Source organism: Leptosomus discolor, chromosome 9, assembly GCF_034619465.1.
Source record: "Leptosomus discolor isolate bLepDis1 chromosome 9, bLepDis1.hap2, whole genome shotgun sequence".
Taxonomy (NCBI): domain Eukaryota; kingdom Metazoa; phylum Chordata; class Aves; order Leptosomiformes; family Leptosomidae; genus Leptosomus; species Leptosomus discolor.
In genome coordinates this window covers 45346851-45365704 of record NC_141399.1, presented here as the reverse complement: position 1 = coordinate 45365704, position 18854 = coordinate 45346851, and the positions used below count along the sequence as shown (strand labels likewise).

The 18854-nt window shown below is 41.4% G+C and overlaps 1 protein-coding gene across 3 annotated transcripts in view; it reads left to right on the top strand.

Annotated features, from left to right (window-relative positions):
* The window catches only part of CHRDL1 (chordin like 1), a 38462-nt gene extending 21971 nt beyond the window's left edge, over positions 1–16491 (top strand). The window contains exons 4-12 of one of the 3 annotated variants that reach the window (XM_009961285.2): positions 2236–2378; positions 3328–3421; positions 7231–7298; positions 8281–8455; positions 11759–11963; positions 12611–12615; positions 13703–13867; positions 15009–15098; positions 16361–16491. In XM_009961285.2, coding sequence (XP_009959587.2) covers positions 2236–2378; positions 3328–3421; positions 7231–7298; positions 8281–8455; positions 11759–11963; positions 12611–12615; positions 13703–13867; positions 15009–15098; positions 16361–16491 — 1076 coding nt within the window. Of the gene's footprint in view, positions 1–2232; positions 2379–3327; positions 3422–7230; positions 7299–8280; positions 8456–11758; positions 11964–12610; positions 12616–13702; positions 13868–15008; positions 15099–16360 lie in introns of all 3 variants that reach the window. The other 2 variants (XM_086470215.1, XM_009961286.2) reach the window with 2 other exon arrangements.
* Positions 16492–18854: the final 2363 nt, after the last annotated feature.

Here is an 18854-nt window from a genome sequence, read left to right as displayed (position 1 = left end):
ATTTACTCTCTTCATGCAATACTCTGAAGAGTCATGGTGAGTCATTCAAGTATTGGTCTTTGCAAATGTCAGACCACAAGCCAAACACTGGTTTTGGACAGGCATCCCACATGGGCAGAGTGGAAGCAGAGGCTGCATGAACAGGGCCTCATATCCAGACAAGAACCATCTGTATTCTCCTTTCATTTTCATTTATTTCCAGTTCTACTGCTCTTCCAGTTGCCGAAGGGCAAGGGGATAACTATGGGTTGGGCAATCTCTCTTCTCACTTTCCAGGAGATGGCTCTTGGAAAGCTCGAGCAACTATGGTTGACATAAGTTTCAGGAGGTAGCACAGTCCTGAGAAGTGCCTCTTTATTCATGTTTTCCAATATTTGTGCCTGATGTGACAGTAGCTGACTTTGTCACTTGAATCTTCTGCTGATGACTTCCAAGGGATGTTGTTAATTAGAGCATGTATCTTGCCATTCCAGAATGTGTATTACCAGCAAACCATACAGAAAGTGCCAAAAGCACTGAATTTCTATGCCAAGCACAGGTGTTGTCAAAGCCCTGTACTACTTATAAGATTTTGGAAAGGTATCATTAGACACCCTTGATTGCACTGAAATAATGATGTATTTGGTGCTTCAGAGGAGGAAGTGCAAATACCATGTCTGTCTCTTGAAGAGAAATAAAATGGCAGGCAAGGAACCCTAAATGGCTAACTTCTCCTGCCGTTCTCCTGCAGAATGTTCTTTGCTGACCTGCTAGACTCTCAAATATGTGTATGTTCCACAGACAGATTTGACATTTACCATTCAAAATATTATTAATATTTGATGGACCAGTGTAACTAAATATATGCTTTTATGTCAGTGTATATGCTAAATGTCAGTGTTTAATGCCCGTGCATGCCAGCAGAAAACTGCTCTTTCACTTGAGCTCCCAGATGAAAAACGTGCATTCTGTGGTGGCACAGTTTCACAAAAATATCTCCCCAGGTTTATCTGATAGATAATGAAAGGGGGTACAGCAAAACCTCAATTTTCAGGTCAGGTTTCTTTTACATGAAAGCCCAAACCCACTGAATGAAATTTCAGCTGCATTCCTAGAAATATGCAGTGATTCAGGCTCCAGAGAACAAACACTCCACTGTTACTTCCATAGAGCTCTTGTTTGAAATGCCTCTTCCCATGCTGAGATGCTAAATTCATGTGAATGTAAATGTATAGTGCCAGGTCACTGCCCAACAGGTATCAAGTGACGTACCTTTCATAGGTAAAGTATAATCCCTTTGCACAGTTTGCCAACTGCTGATAGTTAAACAAGCTAGGGGATGTTTTAACATAAGGTATGGGTAGAAGAAAATTTAACCCATGTGGTCTAGAACTTGATATGATACTGAGTTGAAACAGGAGGTTTCAGGGTTGAATTGACACTACCATCTTGTGCACTTTGTCATATGCACTGAGTTCTGCAAACAAAATTCACTCATTTGCACAACTGACAATAAAATGCATGTCAGAGAAAAATCAGCTTTTGGATGGCTTTTGAAGTCTGCCTTTGACAAGTTTTGCCCCTTTTGAAAACAACAGCAGCAATGAATTGTGAAAGCCACTAGGAACAAACACTTGCATAGTAGTTTTCTCTCGACACAGTTCCTTCCATCAGCAGTATCGCTGCTCCTCTACTGGAAGGTTTGTGCCTGTGGATGGCGTGGAAAACACACGTGCCCTATGGCACAACCTGCTAACCTGCAACTTAAGTCTTCTGTGGGCTACAAATCATTAATACAATGACACCAGTACTAAGAAGGGGGAAACCATGCTAAAACAGTGCTATTGATAGTGAGCTTCTGTGTGTATATGGGACCTAATGCCTTCTACATTAAAGCATGAAAAGCCATGTAAATATAACAAGTGGGCACATAACTGCACCTATTGATCCTTACACTAAATGCTGCGGCAGACAGAGGAAGAGAAAACACAGCAGCATGAGGCGTGGCCCTCAGTGCTGGCATTGCAGATCACATCCTAAGATTGACTGGGACAGTCAATTCGAAGTATGAATTCTTAAAGTTCAGCAAAATAGGAGCATGAAAATATCACTTATACTTTGTAACCTGACAAAACTTATCCTTTTATGATAAAGAGAAATGAGGGAGAAGGAAAGCTTTTCCTCCCTTGTGTTTGTGATATTGCAAGTCGTCAAGAACATTTGCATGAAGTGTTCCTTTCCCATTGCTTCCAGAAGACTCCCTTTTCTCAGTAAGCAGCAAAATCACCGGGAAATCCTGTGAATACAATGGCACCACCTACCATCATGGCGAAATGTTTGTGGCAGAGGGGCTTTTCCAAAACAGGCAAGCAAACCAATGTGCCCAGTGCAGCTGCTCAGTAAGTACCATGATTTGACAAAGCCCTGCTCTGCCTGTGCTTCATTTCTCCTTTCTACAAGACATGACACTGAAGTATAAGCAATACAAGAGTGCTCAGAGCCAGTCTGCAGCACTTGGTAAATGCCAGGCTGCCTCTTACTCAAACACAGTGGACAAAGCTTACCCTGTCAAGCATCTGCTGTATGTGAGCTTACAGTGCAGAGGCAGCAGGTAAAATATTGCTACTTGGCTTATATAGAATATTTCGCTTCAACCTGACTGGAAAATACAGCACTAAGCCACTGACTGAAACTGAATTCATTTGGACAGAGCTGATAAGTAAAGCGCCGCACAGGCCTGAAGTGGACAGCTCTGTAAGCTGGCACTGGGCCACAGAGCCATTCCTGAGATGTCACCAGTTCAAATCCAGTATATTTGAGCAGTCATCCAGTGACTTTCAGAGCCAGTGTCTGAACCAAAACATCCCTCTCAATCCAGCCAGCTCCTCAGTATCAATATTGCCAACTCTGGACCTCCTCTGATGAAATCCTCATCATATTCTACATTAACTACAAATTTAACAGGCCAAGGACTGAACAGACTTTATGACTGGTTACTGCTATGCTGTTCCTCCCGTTCAATAGTAAGACACAATAGAGGGAGAGCAGAGGGAGAATTTACACTGGATCATTTTAGTACCAACAACGTCAGGTACATTTTTCAGCCTACAATAATTGCAGTTCTTCTCCCCACACACTTTTACCTCTCCCCTTTTTCCTTGTCTGCTCAACAACAAATTTTTAAAAAGCTATTCAGACTTTTCATTGGTCTAACATTCTGCCTTTGCATACTAGGGTGGCATTTATGTAAACACACATATTAGATTTAAGCATGCCCATAAAAAATGCATATACGGTACCAGAAGAATCGATGACTCCTTCTAAATTCTCCTTGTGTTTTACTGGCAGGAAGGAAATGTGTACTGTGGGTTGAAGACTTGTCCCAAATTAACTTGCTCGTTCCCAGTTTCTGTTCCAGAGTCCTGCTGTCCAGTTTGCAGAGGTAAGTCCAAGTACACCCGCAGAAGGACAGGCTTGGAATTTACTCTTTCCCTTGTCAGAGCCCTGTCTGTGCACCAGCACTGTCACTCAGGACACTATCTGCAAGTTTCCCATGTACTTACAGTCCAGTGCATGTTGGGAAATTAAACCTCAAATTCCAGCAGGGTAACATTGCTACCTTTGTTTTCCTAAACTGAAACAAGGAGAGAATGCTCTCATGATAAAGTTGCATCCCCATAATGAGGTAAATCAAGGCTTCAAATGATGCATTGAAATAGCTGCCATTGCTCTGGGTAGAAAAGCTTTGCAATAAAAGAGGAGCTTCTATCTGACAGGTTACCAGACCTGCTCAAGTTATGCAAGACATAAGAATTTCAGTTCAGAGGGTAAGGCAAATTACTCCAGTTTAAATTAGGTGTCAGTCTATACTCAGGTGAGTTCTATTGTACTAGCAATTGCATTTTAGATCTTGCACACAGAGGGAATTTGATTCTAGGGGCCTTCCCAGCCTTTCTGAACGTCTAAACCTAAATGTCTGTCAAAAGCCCATCTAAAAGTCTGAGAATTTCTAAATGTATTTTATCTCACTGTTAGCATTGTGGCATCTGAATCACCATTTCTAGGGTATCTAATCACCTATGGCCAGTTCTCAAAGATGCAGACAAGCACCTAAAGGTACTTGTGGTTTTCAGAAGTGCCACTCTGTTGATACCAGTGATGCCAGGCTGCTTTGAAGAACTCTCCTGCTTGCACCTTTGTGCAGCTATATCCTTTTGGGATTCTGCTTGTTTGAACTCAGTACTATTATATGGTAAAAATCAGAGCTGTTATATTGTTGATTGTATAGTTTTGCCTATGGTGCTAGAGTTGTGAAACACAAACTAGCATAGTCCCACAGACCCTGTCCTATGGAGTTTACTGAGTACACATGCTGGACCAAAAGCTCTGAGCGGTGAAGAGGCTGAGCCAAAAAGTGCTTAATAATGCAGCATGACGCAGAGAGAGTACAGCATGCTTTGAAGGAACAAGTTGCTGGATAGAAGCTGTGTGGTCATGTCTGTGCAGCGAGCCGTCCAAGCCACTTAATCTGTGGAGATGCAGTGGCCATTAACTTAAGTGTGGCACCAGGTAGGACTGGAACTGATCTGTTGGCAGGGCGATGCTGTGTGCTGCATAAATACATCAGCACAGTCAGAGCAAGGATGAGGATCTCTATGCAGTACTCCTTTGCTTGGAGATTGATTGTTCCTCAGTCTTTGCTGCTTTGCCATGTTACTCCACAGTATCTTTACAAATCTAGAAACATTTTGCCAGGCAAACTGCGTATAAAGCTTTCTGTCCTCAAGCAGGCAAGGTGATAGTCCTGGCTTCCCAGCATGAAATTTATTGATACACGGTTTTAAATGTAATACATTGACAGTTAATTAAAGTAAATCCTTGCTAATCATTTGATTCCTGGTATCTGTTCCCTCATAGTTATCTGAAACCAACCTTTTCCAGTTACAAAAATCAAACTGACTTTCAAAGTACAAAGTATCAGACATAGCTATGCTGTAAACTAGCCTTATGCTGGAGAAACCAGTCACTTCAGCCAGAGAGAGTCACTAATGAGAAACTTCATTAGAATTTCCATATGAGAGGTGAGATTAAACTGGATTATGCAGCAGAGACAACCCAGCATCTCCACTGATGCAGGCTTTTTAATGTAATCCACTGTCTATTACTCTTATTTTAAAGTGTTAAAATGATCATTTATCTCGTAATCAACTTTGCCCATTTCAGTATGGCATAAGCTGTTTTATCTCCGCTCTGTGATTCTTATGAAATGCAAACCTAAACAAAATGTTTGCATCAAGATCTAGCACAGCTCATGGGGAAGAAACTGTGAGTCAGTTTCTGCTCCCTGCATGGCCAAATATATTAACATAATATATTAAAATTTGCTGATTTTCCTGTTCACTCCTCTGCTGCTGAATAGAGAGGGCTCCAAGCACTATGATTCAGATGCTGATTTATGTCAGGATCCAACTTCCCCATAAGTAAGGGGAAAGTTCTCATAAGCTGCATAGAGGATAAAATGCTAATACATGGTTTGCACTAAGGTAGTGGATGGATGGATCTGATTGAGTTAAATCTGGGTGAGTTAGCGCCAGGACTGGAGGCATACCTGCGTTGGCACCATGGCTCTCTGAAGCCACTATCACACGCTACTCCTGCTGCAGCAGCTATCCTGCTTCGAGGATCCCAGCCCATAATCTGTGCCATTAATTAAGGCACACACAAACACATTAAGGCTCCTCGTGTGGTGGTGCTGCTCTGCATTCCAGTGCAATCCTTGGCACATCTAGAGCTAGGCTTTGAGCCATTAGCAAAGCAGTCTTATCTGTACCTGTATCTGAATTCCAAGGCTGGGATAAATTCCAAGCTCAGCTCTACACTAAATGATTTCTCCTGTTCTTGTACAAGTTTTCCAAGAATCAGATATCAGTTCAAGTTCCATGGCTTGTCTTATCAAGGAACACCTCTAAATACGTCTCTAAAATCTTCTTAAAGCCACTTTCTCTCTCTAGCCTGAACTGATTTTTCCCTGCTATAATTTTGACCATAGCTTATGCTTAGGTATGTTTGTATTTATGAAGTTGTCTTTACAAAGAAAACAGCTGGACACTACTCCTGAATAGAAACCGAGGGTTTCTTCCTCTTTCCAACTTTCCTTTCTATGAATCACATGTTTGGCTCTGAGGAACCAGAGCCTGGCTCCGCAAGTCCCTCACATTGATTCTCAAAAGCATTCATGACTTGTGCATCACATGCACAAATCGCCAAGTGCTCTAGCAAAACCTTTTCACTTTTAAAAGACAAGTCAGAATGTCCTTGCTTTGTTATGAGTGTCCTTAGGGCTATGAGCCTTATTCTGTAGTACTTTTACTGGCCTGATTCAAAAACACAGTGCTGAACATGTCATACTGTCTACATGCAAGTATAGGATCTTACGAGCTTAGATGGGATCCAGTCTTAGTGGGCCAACTTGCACATCCTGCCATAACTCATTGCATGTGCCTGGCTTCCTGGAAGAGTTGCTGGTTTGTGTCTAGTGAGTCAGGCACTGGGCATGGCCATCACTTCTATTTGTGCAACAGTCTATCTTCGACAAACAGATAAAAGCACCTCCTTGGTTCATAATCATACCTGGGGGTGAATCGTGACTTAGCAATTTTTATTAAATGAAGCATAAATAAGAGGGGAAAACCAACCATATAGATATGGGGACAGGAAATTTGCAGGATAAAATATGGCTTACTTTTTCTTGATACGTATAATGTGATGTTATTTATTATTGGCTGCACTTCAGAGCTGACTACAAAAATGTAATTCAGGATTCAATTCTCTGTCGAGTTACACGTCAGTTGAGCAACAGTAATTGTGCTTGTGGGTTCCCTCAGCCCACAGTCGATGGAAGGTCACACAATTAAGCCTTTCTCGGTGAGCTAAGCTAAGTCATGTCTCCTCACTTTTGCCTGAGATCACATTGGATGCTGGAAATTACCTTGCCCGTAGTATATTGTTAAGCCATATAAGTCTGGTAGTATCTCTTCATCTGAGTTTGCGTAATGTTTGGGAAGCAATCTTCCTTTCGGTCTGTACAGAATCTAGTACAATAAAGTCAGACTACAGACTGACACTTCTACACACTGATGCAACCTCCACCCTAAATTCAGCTGTAAAGCTGGATGAGACTTCTCCCCTAAGTATCTCCCAAGGGGTTGCACAATTACTCCCCTAACTGATACTGCTCTGCTGCTTGTACAGGAGATGGAGAATTATCATGGGAACATTCTGACGGAGATATCTTCCGGCAGCCAGCCAACAGGGAAGCCGTAAGTGTGACCTACAATTTAAAGACATAATTTCCTGCTGTGCTGTGGATGCCAGTACGCTGGGGGGAAAAAAAGAAAAGGCTTCATCCTGGGTTCTGTGAATCTAGCCCAAAATAGGTTTCTTCCACTTCTGCAAACCCCTTAATAAACTCAACCTGAATTCACGAATAATGCTGAATTATAAACTCCTGCGAGCTCCTGCGGGCTCTGGATTTGGTCTTCATTATGCTCTATAAGAATAAAATTCTACAGTGTTTTATGTGCCATGCAAGCATCAGCTGTAAATCATAACTGCAACCACTTACTTCCCAGTTGATGTATACACATGTATATATTTATTTTAGGGGCTTCGCTGCCTCTGGGCTTAAGGGTATTCTAGTAAGGTCCGTCTCAGTCTGTGGGAGGCTAACCCTGGCCTTGCATGAAAGTTTGAAGCTGCAAGCAGACAAGAAGCTGCACAGTCATTCTGGATGTGCTCTCCCACTGGAGCCCTGTAAAAAGCAGTTTTGATGAGGAAAACTAGACAGGCTTACAATCCTTCTCATCTAATCTTAAAGTAGAGTAGACATCAGTAAAGCAGATATCTAGCTCTGAACACCATCTTTAATACATGGAGCAAAATAGGGACTTCTGGGTTGTGATTCATCTCATGATGTAGAGATCCACAACAGGTCAGGTTCTGTAATTGCCTCTCTGTCCATTGACTTCAGATGACCAACTTAGATAAAGACACCTACACTGACATAGACAGCCTGGTGAGATGAGTTACAACGGTGTATGTGGAGATGACTTCATTACCAGTTAACTATCTGCAAAACCTGAATGGCCTTTATTTAGTATGGTGCCATTCATTACATTTAATGAAGTTTCATGATAGTGGCAACACTCTTGTTGCCTGTGTTAAGCTTCTAGTACTGCCTCTTTCCCCACGTTCATTGGAATGAGACATGTCCTTTCCTGCTCTCTTCCTGCCTCCAAACAGAGACATTCATACCATCGCTCCCACTACGACCTGTCTCCCAGCTCTGCGAGGCAGGTAGTCAACATTCCACGATTTCCCAATGCCAGGAGCAACCGTGGAGTCCTACCAGATCCCCAGCAGGCTTCAGGAACGATAGTACAAATCGTCATCAACAACAAGCATAAGCACGGACGAGGTAAAGACTTCTTATAGCATTACTCTGGGTCAGGCATCAATCACCTATAGCTCAAAAAGACTTCTCAGAATATACAGCAGAAGCTTGGAGATTCACACTGGTGTCAAGAGACCCAGTGCAAATCAGGGAGGCAAAAAGCAATAAGCTATTAAGGATATGGAATTAGCTCTTGACTGAGATCAGTTGTGCCTACGCATACAAAAGCGCATTTCACTCTGCAAAGGTCACACTCTCGTGTTGCTCTCTGAATTACTTGGTGGGATTGTGCTACGTAATTCTGCAGCAGTTACCAGGGAAGAGAGCGCTTTGTGCCACAAAGGACACGATGATGCCTTTAGATTTGCTAACTTGTTCATACAGTGACTTGTCCAGCAGAGTAGGAAATTGTTTGTGATTATTTTCTTTACACTGTCTCCTATTTTGTAACTTTACTAGCTGAAAACAGTGTATGTTTAAACTGCCCCACAAATCTCAGACAATAAAGCTTTGCCATAGTATCAAGAGGTTTTCTGCCTCCACGGCTTAGCAACTTAGTCTCAAGAAAGATAGTATCATGACTTCCCCCTCCTTAAGCTAGTTGTCTGAGACAGTGGGATGCAAGGGTGCTTTTCTTCCTCCATGACTAATACCAGAGGCAGAGCAGGCATTAGCCTGTGCTGGATGCCTGAGCTATAAAGAAGCAAAGTTAACCAGGGTAATGGATCTCACTCTAAGAATCCTTTAGTGCCTTCTGGTACTATAATGTAGGACTTACTATGTTATGGGGACAGCAGAACTTTGAGCCCATATGGCAAACCTTATCCAGACATGATTAAGCCGTATTCCTGTTGCATTACAGGAAGGACAAAAAGAGAGGGGAAATACCAGTTCTCCAGGTAGCGGGACAGCAGGTTTTGTACAATAAAAAGGGTGGGATGCTCAGTTCCCACAGTGGGTGTACCTCAGTGAACAAAGGTCTGCAGCAACAGGCCTAAGAAGCCATAAAAGAAATAGCTGTAAAAATGCATGTTCAGAAGAGCATCTATCCACAAATACCAGTCCGTATGCACTTAGAAACTACCCACAAAGAGTTAAAAGCCCTTGTATTAGGGCCAACTAATCTTTTAAGGTATTAACTAACAGAAGGAATGTTGGCCATAGGATCTTTATTATCCACCTGAACAAGCATGAAAAAACATTCAGATCATGCCAGTGTTTTATGCTGAAAATAGGAGCAGGAATCTCCATGCAGTGCAATATCTTTGACATGTAATTCACACATGAAGACATCATCAAAGCAATTTCTAACTGATTTGTTTCAGCAAATAAAGAGCGTACGGACGAATAGCAAATTTCTGGAAGCAGTATATAGTAACTGCCGCAACTTCAGACACTCACTGCCTGGAGAGCGTCTGAGAGATCCCCATGATGGAAACAGGAATGCTGACCATGTATTTTCTTTTGTTCTTGTGCAATTAACAGGTGTTTTATTAATTAATGCAAATGCCCCTTGAGATGCATTTCAACAGGTTAAAAAATAAACCCACAACTCTCCTGATGTGCAAATAACTGTGCAGTTGCATGGATACAGATTTATCATTCTAAAGATGAAGAACACTATAAACAGGGCATCAGGGAACCAGAAGTTATTTGCCATATTTTGGCTTCTACTAGGGACTTTGTCCGCTACCTTGGAGTAATTATTGAACTGTTCTGTGCTAAACAAACCCTTAAAACAGAGAGAATATGCATCTCCCTTCACCTGTCAGGGAGAAATAATGAAATATTTATGTCCATAAAGGAGCGGGAGAACTCTATCTGGAAAAAAAAAAAATCCATATAAGCATGAATGTAACTAATAATATAGTATTTAAGCATGTAAGAAGCCTGCTGAGCAGCTGAGTACTTACCAGTTTTCTCATTTACTATTTTTCCCCCCTGTTCTTAGTATACAGATGACATTTTATTTGCTTTTATTTGAGAAACAAAACTGTTTCCTACCTCTAAAATAAAAACGTATCTTAAGAAAGAGTTAAAAAGTAGCAAATTATAAACCAAATGATAGCATAACCCCATGAAAGACAATACATTGCAAAAAACACTCCCCATAAATCTCAGTAACTCAGTAAAGCATAAGCCAGTTGGTCACATCTGTTACCAGTTAGATGTAAATTTCAGATTACAGATAAAAATTAAATTGCTTTTGAAAGTTACAGGCAAAATAGGAACATATTTTACAAATAAAAACATTAATAAAAATGATGGCATATTAGAGGAATTGGAAATATTTACAACATATCCCAGCTTCACTTAGCTGCTTTTAGAAATCAGGCAGTGCCCTTTCTTTCACCTTGTTAGGATTAGTTTGCATTTTTCTTTGTGTTTATAAAATATTTAAAAAGAAAGAAGTAAGGTTTATAGGACAAATGCAAACATAGTGTAAAGTGATATAATTCCCATTAACTGCTGGGTGACCCAAACTGGCTTCCACCAGGCATGGATTTTTCCACTCTTCTTGTGTCAGCTGTACTTCTCTGTCTCCCAAGGGCACTAATGAATAAATATTCTGAGGTGCTTAGATGCTATTGGAGTGAAATTTCAGTCCCATAATGCATCCTTTCACGTTAATGTTTTCTTGTGATTCCAAAAGCCAAATGTCTCTATATACCTACATACATATTTATTTCCACAAAGGACATTAAACTTCGTTTTGCAACATTCCCTTGCTTTGTTCTGTGTGTTGTGTAGCAGGAACTCTCATGAAAAAGCAATAAAAGGCCCAGGTGGCACTAATCCATCCTGCTGATAGCGTGGCTCTCGCTGCGAAAGCCGTGCTCAGCTAACAGTAAGAAAAGTTGTGCAGATGACTCAGAAGCAAATGTCATGATCCTGTCATCTGCAGATTCAATTCCAGAAGCCAGAGCAGGCTGTGCCCTGTGTGTAGACTGAGATTAGGAGGGGAAGGAGTAGTTTTATAGGCTGGTTAATGGTACACAACTGAAATGCGTGCACTCGAGAGGCGCTTGTCAAATACTTGACTCAGCCACCTTCACTGTTCTCCTCAAAAGAGTGACGGACACCAGTGTCAGCAGAGTTGGGTTCAAGGCAAAACTGCTCAGAAAAGGGTGATCAGACTCATTTTACGTAGTAAAACTCCAAGTTAAAGTTAACAAGCAGAGAAATGGGCCAGAGACACTAACAAATTACATATAGAGACACTGCTTTAAACAAATGTGCATGAATCAACTGAATATTCATAGAGAGGTAGCCAGTGAACATACGTTTTCCAGTTGTACTTTTTCTTTCTTTTCTCTTCTTTCGCAGTTTGTGTTTCAAATGGCAAAACGTACTCACACGGTGAATCTTGGCATCCTAATCTCCGGGCCTTTGGAATCGTAGAGTGTGTGTTGTGCACCTGCAACATCACCAAACAAGAATGTAAGAAAATTCATTGTCCAGAACAATATCCCTGCAAATACCCTCAGAAAGTAGAAGGAAAATGCTGTAAAGTCTGTCCAGGTAAAACAAAGTTGATCACAGACCACCTTTTCGCTGTGCATGTTGAGGGGCTTGGCTCAAGCCTTCTGGTCACAATAAGATCTGATCAAAAGAGCAGTAGCTGTGCCCATTGTTTTAACGTGTGTGCAGAGGTCTCAACATGAAACAGGCCGAGCTGCCTCCCCAGCCCTGCTGTTCATCGCTGTTCTGCAAATGAGGGGATTTGCTGCCTGGGGCACATCGCCCTGATCAGTCATTGCCTTTCTCTCTACTGTTAGCATGACTTCCTGACACTCATTTCCAAAGAGAATATTACAGAAATGTACATAGAAAGTTCTTTACTGTCAAAAGACTCTCCCATCCTTCCCCCACTGCAGTGCCCACAGAACCTTCAAATAATTTTCTAGTTTGTGAAATTTGCATGGAGATAATAGCATTTCTGCTTTTTAAGATGTACCAGAAGGATTCAAAACCCCAATTAAAAATTGATTGGTGTCAGTTATGTAACTTAAAATAAATACTAATTTACCATAATTTTAACATTGTTTCTATGCTGCACTACTGATTAAACTTACGTAAAAGTTACTTACTAAAATAAATATCTACAACTAGTGAAAAATCTGCTAATATGAATCAACTGATGGTCTGCCAAATGACGAGCCAAGTTGCATAGGATAGAAAGGGTGAAGGAGTTTCCAGTTCCCTTCTGTGCCTTTAAACTGCTGTTCTAATCTGGGTGGCCCATTTCTATGTTTGGTGATGCATTGGGTGGAAATGCTCTGAGGAAATGAGTTGTTCAGTTGTATATAGAAATCCTTCATAGAAGGCACACTTGCCATTTCTCTTGCTAGCCTTGCTTAATGGGAAAGAGCACAATGCAGTGGCCGTAGGCAGGCAGGAGGTGTGCACCTAGATCCCTTTGGATACTTGTGAATCAGAGACCCACAGCTTTTATTGAGCTCATTTGAGATGAAAACAGTCAGCAAAACCTGGCTAACAGGCTTCAATAGAAAATTTAACAGCAAAAAGAAAGTTACTGTCTTTTTATTTGAGATTCTGTGTGCCAATTTTTAAGCAAGCTGACCCTCTTCCTGCAGCCTGTCTTGTACGTGTGCAGTTGTATTAATTATTAGGTTTTTTCCACAAACAGCAGTCTGAGTTTCTGAGTTGCATCATCTCTCTTACATTCTTGTCCAGCTTCCAATTGCCAACAGAATAATTACAATTTCTACTTATATGCTCTACGACTTTACCAGGTGGGCAAGAGATAATGTGCACTGTGGCTAGTCCAGGCTTGCACTGGCTAGCTGGCTGCTGCCGAGCAAAATGCAAACCTTGTAGGTTCTACCAGTCCTTTTCCTCAGCAAAGCATTAATTTGTCTCTCTTCACTCTTTCCAACCACCAGTTTTCATGTAGTTATTTTATTACCTCTGAGACTTCTACCATTATTTCAAATATGCTTGAAAAGTGGACGACAGGTTCAATAATTGTGAGGAGTCTCACAGACCACATGGTTTTACGCAGCTTATTTCCTTACGAAACTGGATCATAAACATGAATACTGTCTTGCCACCACAGGCAGGCCATCAGAACCTAGCAGAATAGAACACTATTAATGTCTGGGGCTTGGCTGGAGATGGATTTGAGTGGCCATACAATTGAAAGTTCTACTTTTAAATTAAACCTGCTTGGCTATAGGTGCCAAGTAAGTTCTGGGGGACTTGATTACAGCTGCAGTATGTGTCTTGTTGTGTTTTTTTTTTAAACAGAAGTGCCAAGTCAAACCTTTGACAACAAAGATTACTTCTGTGGGAAAGAGACATTTCCCGTCTATGAATCAGTTTTCACAGAGGAAGGAGAAACCATCAGAAAAATTGCAGTAGAGACTGAAAAGCCACCTCAAATAGAAATACATGTGTGGACAATTAGAAAAGGTGAGTTGAGCAAGTTCTTTCTTTAAACAGTGTATATCATCTTCCGTTAAAATCCCAGGACAATTTACAAATCCAAGCATCTTGAGACTCCTGTTCTGGCTATTTAGGCTATCGCTATTACAGCCACTTCCAACATACTCCAGTTTTGCTGTACAAAAACCGTTAAGGACACACAAAGTTCTAGTTCTGCAAACTCCTACCCTTCGTTGTGAGCAACAGCAAAATGCAATGTAATACCCTGTGTAATTTATTGCGGAGAAAAGAGTTTGAACCAAGTGCCTGGAGGTTCTTATTTAGGACTGACCAAAAAGCTTTCCATTGAAATCAGTCTGCTCTGTCTGCCGTAGTGATGCTACACCCACGATGGTCTAGAATATGGGCAAAAAATGTGTTAAGGATGGAAACAATATCTTTTACTAGACTAACTGGTAGAATTAGAAAAAAAAAAAACAAACAGAAAAGTATTCAGAAGCCCAAGCACTTCTGCAAATACTGAACTTTTACTATAATAAAAATTATCTCCAGCCTCCTAAAAATCCTATCTACTTAACCTTCTTTAAGCAAAAAGCATGTGATCCTCGCAGGAAACCCTCATATAGTGCAGCCCTTTACCTGGATATGTTACATCTCTAGAATGCACTTTAAAGCACAAAGCCAAGCACAAAGTGTGAGCAGAAAAGAAGTCACAGAGGATCGGACAGTTAATAACTACCGTGTGTGTTCAAGAAGCCACAGAAGCCTTGTTGATGATTTGATAGTGATGTTGCCTGCTAGCTCATGACAGGCAAAGTGGTATCTGACTGCAAAATGATACTGTTCTTCTCCAAGACACTGGGATTTTGGCTTCTGTCGTAACCTTACATTTACTCATACTAAGGAATGGTTCAGCTATGTTGGAAAAGAATTAGCTCACGCCCCTCACAAACTCTCCACAATCATAAATCCACAGAAGGATTTACAAAAAACCAGGGGGGTGGCAAACAATAAAAAAGAACAGGCTGACAATCCACATAATTGGTAAGGGTTGTCTCCCCAGGTGACTCGACATGGCAGTGATTCTACACAAAGGCAGGACAGCGACCCAGGTTTAGAACAACAGGCGCATTTCCAGTAACATGCACTTGTCATTTCTTTGCTGAAGGGATTCTGCGTCACTTCTATGTTGAAAAAGTGTCCAAGAGAGAATTTGAAGAACTTCCTTACTTCAAGCAGATAACAAGGACAACCCCTAGTAAGTAAAATTCTGACCTCTTCAGGTTTCTATTCCCCGTATAATCATAGCCTTGAAAAACATTCTCTTCTACACAACACAAACAGATGCACTAATTTTTTCTCCAGTACATGGCTCCAATATTTTATAAGTTTACATTTAAATAATCAAAATACAGCAATTTAAAATATGTATACATACAACAGTAGTTCCCGTCCATGCTGTCGTAGTCTCCTGTATTTTGATAAAATACAAGATAAGCTGTTTTCTGCCCATACTGGCATAAGTCTGAAATATGACTGATGTCAGCAGAACAGCACAGTTTGGATATATCGAAGTAACAGATCAAGTTTCCCCAATTTTTTATAAAGTCATGTAGAAGGGAAAAAATTCAGAGATTACTAAAGTAGTTCTCCTACATACATGTTATATTTGAAAAAAGCCTTTTCTATGTTCTTAACAGTATCTTCATTATTAAAATCTGTCTTTTGAAAGGACATATAATTCTTCTATCACTCTTGATTCAATTTCTGTTTTGTATTGCATCCAGCTTGGGATACACTTAATTTGATAGTTGAATTAAGGAATAGACATTTTTAGTTCCTGGTTCTTTTGCATTACAAGTTGTCATTTTTTCTGAGGTCTCTAGGCAAGGAAATATTTTTCCCAGGAATAATATATTCTTGATAATACAGGTTTAGTGAATAGCAGACACCTTTTTATATAAAAAGTTTCCTAATTTTTTGCTGTCAACCTTCCATATGCTTATCATTGTTATCTGTAATATAGTTTTCTAGTTACCAGGACAGCGGGCATTTCTATTAACATTATCAAAAATGTATAGAAGTGTTAATACCCAGCAAACACTGTTTGTACTACACACAGGTAGGCAGAGTCCATAGTGCATTAAACACTTAGACTTGTTGCTTCCCAACTTTTAAATCCTTTGGTTTACCATCAGAGTTAAATTTTCACATCACACTGTCATAAAGCAGAGTATCCAACATCATAAATGGCTGAATAAACCGGGTCAACTTACAGTACTACTTAATTAAAGAAAGGAATAATATTCTGGTCCTTGTTTATTATTTTTAACAAAGTTCTTTTGCATGGAATATGTTACGTGATTGTAAGATACTTTGAATATTTTCCATGGGAGGATTGGGCATTCTCTGTTTGACCATTGTGAATCAGTTGGTCTGGAGAGTGCTTGTAAATGTCTTCAAAGTTCCCTATGCCCTTTTCTAAGTCAGCGTCTGTCTCCTTTGTATTTTTGTTTTCAGGCCAGTGGAAAATATTTAGCGAGGGAGAAGCTCAGATCAGCCAAATGTGTGAAAGCAGAGTGTGCAGGACTGAGCTCGAGGATTTGGTAAAGGTTTTGTACCTTGAAAAGTCTGAAAAGGGTCACTGTTAAGGGAGACAGCACTGGAGGGAGAAACACAAGAAAACCTATGAAAACTTGGATCTGCAGCTGGACTGCAGGCTTATTTTGCTTAAGTCAACAGTTGCCCTAAAAACCAAAACTATAATGCAGTAATTATTCACATCATGCACAGCAAATTTGCTGCTTTATGTGTAGTGGTCTGTGTCAACCATTCAAATATCTCCTCCAAAAGACTAGGAGGCTCTGTATTACTGGAGGGGGAAGGAGAAAGAGAGACTGTACTTTCCCAGAGTTGCATTTCTTTACAACTTAAAAAGAGAAAACAGAACATTTTTATTATTATTATTATTTGGCAAGTTATTCAAACTAACGAAAAGAAGGACACCTAATAAATATGCAGGAGCTATGGAAAGTATTATTTCCTGTGCTGAATTTACACCATTTCTAGTGTTGATATGACTCATGGATCTTTTTTTTAGTAGTGGAGGAAAAATACAAATGATACGATACTTGTGTTAGAGACATAAAAACCGGATTTAAACTAACAAACTCCTAAGCAGCCTGCCTTTGGGATGATGTCTTGTAGTTGAGCAAACTGAGTCCATAAACTGAACAGCAGGTGTTAGTGGCAATCACTGTATTTTTGTAGCAATTTGAGCAAATGCTCACTTTTAAGTGGTTTTTACTGTTTCCTCCACCCACTTCTCTAAAAAATGTGAAGTCTTAGCTCCCTATCACAGCTCTAATAACTTCATTCTTCTGGGCCCTATTAACACATGGCTGATAAAGTGCCTTCTAAAATGATGTGGCAGAAGGTGGTGAAGTACTTGCAGTATTTTCAAAACACCTAGAGAGTTAAACCTCCCAATTGGTAACTCCTTAAGAGTTGCAACAGTGCTTAATGTATTTGTTCTGATTTGTTACAAACCTAATCTTCTGCATTTTTTGGAGGGTGACGCTTCAAGGACAGCTCTCTCCCATGACAAACACCAAACAGCTACAGCAGGCCTTTTCACAGCAGCTCTGTGAAAACGGTTATCTTTGTGAAAAACAAATCTGAGAGATTCTGTTCCATTTAGTATAGCATGTCTACAGTGTGTTTCAGAAAGGTGGCTCTCATCTGTAGAAGAAGTGTAAGTATAAAAAGTGTTTTCTCTGAAGAGTCACTAAAATACTGCACTGCCTCATGGCTGCGATACTGGAATGAATCCCGAGAAGCGAGTGACTCTGCCTGCCTTCGCTCCCATTTTCTACTCCACAAGCAGACAGGAATACTGCTGTTCAAACACGAGCTAGGAAACAAAGCTTTATGGAAATGGTCTGAGCCAGGGGCTGGGTCTTCCCAGGGAGTGAAATCAACAGTGACAGCAAGGATTTTGAGGTTTGTCATTCTGCCAGTGACAGCACTCCAGGGTGTACCCATTTCTAAAGGGAAGAAGGTGTGGGAGAGCTCAGCGCTGAATGCCAGAAGCCCGTGTCAGGCAGAGCCTCACCGTCCTGAGGGGATCCTTCTCTCGAGCAGCAAACCCTGGCAGCCTCCCTGCTTCTTCCTGCCGCCCGGGTCCTGCCTGTGCTGCCTGCAGCGTAATGCGGGACTTCTCAACAGAGAGCAGCGGGGCTGTTTCCCGCCCCTTGTCCCTCAGCCCTCACGGCCCGGCAGCGTTTTCCCGCCCTTTCCTGCCGACGCCTTCCCCGAGGGGCCGCCGGCCTCGCTGAGGGGCTCCGCTGTGCCCCGCGCTGGGGCCGCTGGCACCGGCCGTGTCCGGGCCGGGGCAGCCCCTGGGCTCTTCCCAGAGGGTCCCGCACCCCCTGCCAGTGCCTGGGCACGGACACCTGGTAGGTAGCACTGATACCGTGCTCTAGCGCACAGCCTTAACGAGCACCTGGCCATTAGAAGTCCTGTATCACTGTTCATTGAAAGGAGAACTAAAAGTGAACTGTCCCCCCACCTTTCCATGGGACTGGAGCCTCTGCCTCCAGAAATCCTGCCCTGGTGTTTGAAAGGGGTGTAGCGTACCCTAACTGAGGTCCTAAGACCTCGCTGCACCAGAGGTTACTGCAGTGTAACTGTAGAGGAAGCAGTTTGGCATCAGCAGTACCCACTGCACATGGCGTCTACTGGGCTGAAATGTGCTGCAGAAGTGCAAAATTTTATTATAAATCTTCTAATAAGTCATGAATTAACCTTATTGTTCCTTTGGTGAAGAGATTGTAAAGAAGAGGTTCTGAGGAACTGTAGCTATCTGGTGGGAAGACCCGCGGTTGATTTCTCACCTCACGGGCATCGTCTGTTTGTAGCAGTAGCTGGTGGAAAAAGACTAAGTGGAAAGTGTACAGTGTTTGTAATTTTTTTTTTAAGAAGAAAAAGAAGAAGGCAACTTGCTTTTTGTATT